General features: G+C 46.2%; 1 protein-coding gene across 2 annotated transcripts; it reads right to left on the bottom strand.

The window, feature by feature from the left end:
- Window positions 1-527: 527 nt before the first annotated feature.
- irf8 (interferon regulatory factor 8) lies at window positions 528-6187 on the bottom strand. Of its 2 annotated transcripts, none has more exons than XM_018763361.2 (9): window positions 6118-6187; window positions 5094-5268; window positions 3718-3901; window positions 3486-3580; window positions 3251-3362; window positions 2421-2468; window positions 1797-2183; window positions 1551-1666; window positions 528-1343 (listed from the first exon to the last, which is right to left on the bottom strand). In XM_018763361.2, exons 2-9 carry the CDS (start codon window positions 5265-5267, stop codon window positions 1155-1157), a joined length of 1305 nt encoding a protein of 434 aa, XP_018618877.1. In that variant the 5' UTR covers window position 5268; window positions 6118-6187; the 3' UTR covers window positions 528-1154. The 2 variants fall into 2 exon arrangements, with proteins under 2 accessions (XP_018618877.1, XP_018618878.1); XM_018763362.2 differs by having other exon boundaries at window positions 3486-3577.
- Window positions 6188-6393: the final 206 nt, after the last annotated feature.

Below are 6393 nucleotides of genomic sequence, written 5' to 3'. Positions count from 1 at the left end.
GTGTGGCTATCTTGCAATGGACTGGTGTCACGTCCAGGGTGTACCTCCCTCAACCTTGCGCTCAGTGTTTCTAGGACATGCTCTGGATCACCGCAGTTCTGCTCAGGGTAAGTGGTTATTTGTTTGAAAAGTGATGCAATAATTCTGTTATCAGCCTAAACACATGAGGTCAGTGCAAAATGTTGGTGCAGGATGTCCTATTGATTTCCTTCCAGTTAAGAATATGAACTGGCGGTAAGGATGATGAAATAAGGATGATTTGAAGGAATAAAAAGATTGAATTAAATGACCACACTTAATCAAAATATATTCTTTATTGCCATAGAAAACATTTATTTAAAATAATCATTGCATTCATCTTTTAAAATGAATGAAGTTGTAAAAAGGTATATTACAAATGGCAATGTACTTAAAATGACAGAAATATAGAAGATTTATGTATTTGTATTTTCTTTTTTTTTTTTTTTTTACAAAGGAATAATAAAAGTATCAAATAAAGGCAAATCAGTTCAAATCATAACCCCAGTTATTCTATCAGTTATTCAAACACCTAGAAACTAAAATGGTTTTCTGACTGACAAATTTATAATTTATCCAGTTCTGTAATTGGGAATAAAACTGTAAAAGTACCCGAGTCCAGGTTTGTAAATGTACAAAGGAAACAAGCAATCATAAACGCACAAAGCAAATTGTGCTGCACGGTACTCAAGACGTGTGATGCAGCCTGGCATCACAGAGCCAGGCAAACCTTTATACGCACAGATATGTAAAGATAGACCCATAATGCAATGTTGCCTATGTCTGTAAACCAGCACCTAATCACTGATTCAACCTAATTCGTCAGCCGAGAGGGACACCATAACATTGGTCATTTACTTAGTAATGACAGGGTCTAACCCATTTACCTGGAGGCAAAATGTTCTCGCCCATTTACCTTGGGCATAATGGACCGGTTTTTGGAGGAAGACATGGAAGTGTTGATGAAAAGCATGCTTGGGACGTTCTTCGTGTTGTCGGAGATTTGCGTCAGTCGTAAGTCATTCAGGCAGCGAGCGTCAGGTTCTCTCTCCTTCCTGACCTGCTGAGCAACAAAGATGTGTCGGTCGGACAGCTAACGGCAAGTTCCCTTCCCCGTCTGAAGTTGGTGGCGTCAATCAGACGGTGATCGGCACGTTCTCTCGGAAGCCGAGGCGCTGCGGGACGGTGTAGCTGCAGAGCTCCTGGAAAATGCGCGCCACTTGATCGTTCTGCGTCTCGTCCGAGATCTCCAAGGTCCCACTGCTGTACTGGGAGCGGAGGAGGTTGACCTCCTCCAGCAGTTGCTGGCATGTGACTGGTATGATCTGCGCAGGTCAGAAGACAATCAGTTTTAGCACGAAAGGCACCGCCTAGCTAACGCAATTAACTCTCTTCCTTTACGATGACCACCTCTAGAAGCAAGCGCTCTCATTTTCAGACCAGTGGCAGTGTTCCAATGCACGCACGTGGGAAAATTTAATCAGAATGCGGATGGTGTCGTTTATTCTGAAAATGAGCTTCGGTTCTCTCACCTGAACAATTATTAACTTGTTCTTTGCAGTGCTGACATCATGAAATTCTTCTCCAAAACACAGGGTGATTGTGGGGTCAGGTGCTGGGTAATGGCCATCCTGGTACAGCTGCAGAGCTGGAGAAAAGCAACACACCCTCCGTTTACCCTACACCGCACGCAATAAAAAAGTGCAATGACTCACGATACGTGAAATAAGGTAAAGAGTGGACTGAAACGGGCTCCGAAAGGCGTGTCCGTGTCCCACCTTGCAGGAATCTCGCGTTGTCAAAGATCTTGACAACAGCGTCCCTCTCCAGCTTGCAGGGTCCCGGGCTGTACTGGGAGCCCAGGCTGCTCCAGAAGACGCGGCTCTGGCACAGGCGCTTGATGAAAACGCCCTCACGGTTGGCGCGCACCAGCACTCCGCGCTCCAGGTGTCCAAAGAGTTTCCGGGTTACGTGGCGCTGACGCTCGTGCTCAATCAGTTCCACCGGTGGGAAGCGAATGTTCTGCAAGGTCTCGAGATCGTACGGTGCCTCGCTTGTCAGTGGCGGCTGGCCCAGCGCAATCCGGCAACCCTCAGAGTGAGTGCTCAGGGTGCTGCCCACCGGCTTGCCTCCGTAGAAGAAGGTGATCATCATCTGGGAGAAGGCTGGTGAAAGGAGGAGAGCGCAAGCTCTTGAATCCCCATCACACCAAGGGTCAGCTGCTATACCAGACCACAACACCGGTAACGGACAATGCTTCTGGCAAGTAAGAGAAAAGTGCAATAATCGGAGCCAGCGCACTGGATCATGGGAAGTTCAGCTGTAAAGACGCAAAGTGACAACCTACGCTTTTGCGATATTCATACTGGTTCAAAAAAAACACAACCCGAAAATGTACAAACCTGGATTGAAGTTGCCAGTTGGTGAAGGATCCTGAGTTACTGGTATTGCTGCAAAAACAAGGCATATACATCAACCCTTTTTACTACGGCATAATTCCACAGAAACACTACACTGCCCAGATATGATGTATTTATGGAGTAAAACCAATTTTACTCTCCTAAATTCATCTCCTAGTGAACTCCGTCAAATTCGCTGCCATTGACCGCTCTCATGTCCGCCATGAGAACAAAACCAAGAAGATGTGACCCTTTAACCATTTCTGTTAATTCAACAAAAAATAAGCCTTATTTGCAAAACGCAGTCAACTCAGGGGAACCCATATAAGTCAGCAAAATTCTAAAGGAAATTAAGTAATCCTTACCTCAGACGATAAGCGTGATTATAAGGAACAAAATTATTTAAAGTGCTTTCACAATTTCGATGACTAACTCATTAAATAATAATAATAAACAAAGAACCATGGATCATGAGGCTTAAAACATCTTATGATTTTTTTTTCTCCATAGTAAGAAGAATAAACAGTCTAAGTGCTACTTGAGGAAAAAAACATGCAAGCATAATAATATTACTGCTGGGGGTAACAGAACATTGGGGTGCCTTGCAATGGACTGGCGTCCCGTCCTGGGTGCGTCCCCTCCCCTTCCAGCCTTGTGCCCTGTGTTGCCGGGTTAGGCTCCGGCTTGCCGGAACCCCGCTGTGTGTGTGTGTGTCTGTGTGTGTGTGTAACAGAACAGAACAGGCAGTCTGCAAGCGTGTCTCTTTCATGGACTGCTTCAGCGCCTGCTGGATGTGGGTTTATGTTCTGTAGACCTGATTTTTGGTTTCTTACAGCGGAAGTTGCCATGTGACCACCACTCCTGTCCTGGCTGCATGTTCCTGGTTGCCTCATCCGATGGAGAGTGGCTCTTCTTGATGATGCCCAGATACTCATCGTTGGAGGACTGCACAAATCAGCGACAGTCATTAGCAATGGTCTGAAAATGCATGCCTCCCTCAGCGGGAGCAACTCCAGAGTTACAGCATCGGTCGAGCTGTGCTAGCACCCTACGCAAGATGCCGCTCACCTCCTTTATGAGTTCCTCCAAATCTGCCGTGTTGCATTCCATGCTTGTGACGTCACTGTGACCACCCCCGTGCATGGCTACAGCACTTCTACCTGCTGGGAGGATTTTGCGCATTCATATTTTTTCATTAACATATAAAGGTGAGATTATTGATTCAGCAAAACAGGGGTGGTGCCGTGACATGATACAAAGGCAGCCATGGACATTGTCTCAATAAGAATCCAGCACTCACTCTTCTGCTCCTCCTCTGGAACAATTCGGTAGACCTTGTAAGGCTCCGATATGTCCAGCTGAGACCGGTCGGTCACCTCCTCAAAGTCGGGACTCTTGTTCAAGGCACAGCGAAGCCTGGTCTTCCAGGTGGCCGGCTCTGCCCGGTCCCCTTCCTTAAACTTGCCTTTAAACACAGCCCAGGCCTGGGGAAGACAGGAAGTGCTTTCTGCTACTTGCACTTACAGCCTGGGGCAGCAGAGGGAGAAACTGCTGCATCGGAAGCCGAAGCAGGCAAGTGTTGTACTACCGACCAAGGTCATTCACATAAATTGGGTAAAGAGCATATAACTATAGTAGTCACATTACTTGCTCACTGACTCACTATCAATAACCACCTAATATCCATATGAAGAGTCACCTATGCTGGACGCATAGAGCTCTGGCTACCGAGGCTACACAATCAATGGACTGGACACCAGTCCATCACAATCAGTTACATCCATAAAAATAATTAAAAATGTAATCCCTACTTAATTATTATTATCATAATGTAGCACTTTGAGTGCTGCATTACTGTTGCACTAGTTAGTAAGGACAGGCTGGACAGCAGTGTTGCCTATAACATTACTACAGTATCATGGCATCAATAAAAGGATAAGCAATTATAAGAATATTTGTATTAACAATTGTTGCAGTAAAACAAACGAAATGTACAGTAGAATGACACAAGCACTGCGGTTTTGTTGTATGTAAAATTATCTGTTGTTAATACTACCTGTTATTGATATTGCTGCGTGTTTCACATCATTTTGCGCTTGATTAGCTCATTTATGATAAGGTCTCTAAGGCAACTTTATATAAAAAAATAAACTTCAGCGGACGAGTTAAGTTAGAGCTAAACTTCTAGGAAAGCGATGTGAGCTTTTGGTGCCAAACGTCATTAAGACAGCGTTTAAATATAGTATTTACACCACTGTGAGCCTAATAATAATATTATTACCCTGCACTTCTACCCAGCAAGGAGACGCGGGGACACAGCGGGTAGCGCTGACGTCTCGCAGCACCTGCGTGGTGCCAGAGAACATGGATTCGATCCCTGCTCAGTCTGCGTGGAGTCTGAATGCTTCCCCCGAATCTTTGCAAGGGTCGTCCAGGTGCTCCGGTTTCCTCACACCGCCCCGATACAGGTAAATTGGTGAGTATAAAACAGAGCAAACGAATGAGTAAGTGTGTGTGGGGCGATCCTGCGATGAACTGGCGTCCCGTCCAGGCGTGTGATGGATTCCACCTGCGAAGGACCCCACTCCTGCTTTTACAGCGACCGCATGCGCGCGCGCACCGCTTCGCGCCGGTTGGTTCAAGGGGGACGTACGTGAGCCTGGGGGGGTCTCTTACTTTGAAGATGGAGGCGTCCACCTCCTGGTTGTAGTCCTGCTTCCCCGCGTGCTTCCAAGGGATGCGGAACATGGTGCGAGCCTCGTCCTCCCACTGCAGCCCCGGGTACTGGTGACTGTGGATCTGCTCGATGAGCCACTGCCGAAGTCTGCGGCCGCTCGGGTGCGCGGACATCCTGGCGAGAACGCGCAGCAGCCTTAACTTAAGGCCATATAATCATCATTGCTAGAAAAGTCTTAGTGCACCGTTCACTGCGGTGCTGACCGGAGCGGTGTATTTGTGAGTACTTAAATAGGATATGATTTCATTTTCATATCTAACATGTAGCTCCATATTTGTTCAAGTGTGAGGGAAGGAAGTCCGCTGTATGTAAAGCAAGAATTTGAGATACTCATGTCATGATGTGATCATGCATGTGTGCGCGTAAATACACATTTATTTAATATTACTGACCCTTTTCTCCAACAAGTGACTTACATTTATTTAACCACAGCTGGGTAATTTCTACTGGAGAAATTTATAGGTGTCTGTTCCACGGTACTACGACGGGAGGTGAGATTCAAACCTGTGACCCTGGTCTGAAGGTAGCAGTTCGAACCACTACACCACCAGCTGTGTAAACTAAAGACACGTCTTTCATCAAACCAAACTTATCGCTCCGTAGAAGTTGGTTTGGTGAGAATTCTGCATCGACGTGTTTACTACGCACGTAAAACACAGACAGAGAAGCCTTACATTCGGACAGCTCGTGGTACAGTAGTGCTGAAGTCTTTGGACCCAAAGGTCACATAGGTTCGATTCCCACTCTTAGTTGTAGTACCCTTGAGCAAGGTACTTACCAAATTGCTCCAGTAAAATTGCCCAGCAGTAAATGATTTAAAAAGTAGCTTAACATTGAAAGTCGCTTTGACCAAAAGCGTCAGATAATAATATTAAATCTCGAAGCTTTCAAGACATTATTAAAATAATTGAGAGTTAAGAATATGTGTACGACGGCAGAGTAGTGTGCGTCGTTGAAGTTTACCTTGAGGAGCTGGTGTCTGAATCTGAGTGGGTTCGGAAGCTGGCACGGAACGGCTCCGTGACGTCCTCCCTGTGCGTGTGAAATACTGTAAATCAATCTCAGCGCGCGGTTTTATCAGTCTCCCATTCACAAGAACGCGTTCGCGGCTGAGAGCTGATAGGATTCTCGCAATCCGCCCTCGTCCAATAGGAAGAGCCCTCGCTGTGACGCTGGCCAATCACTGCCTTGTGCGACTGAGTCTGTTCTCTGAACTTCGACGTCTTCCGAGAAATCATC

This window comes from Scleropages formosus, chromosome 11 (genome assembly GCF_900964775.1).
Source record: "Scleropages formosus chromosome 11, fSclFor1.1, whole genome shotgun sequence".
In the NCBI taxonomy this organism is placed as follows: domain Eukaryota; kingdom Metazoa; phylum Chordata; class Actinopteri; order Osteoglossiformes; family Osteoglossidae; genus Scleropages; species Scleropages formosus.
Note: the sequence above shows the minus strand (reverse complement) of the source record. Positions and strands in the feature narration are given on the sequence as shown.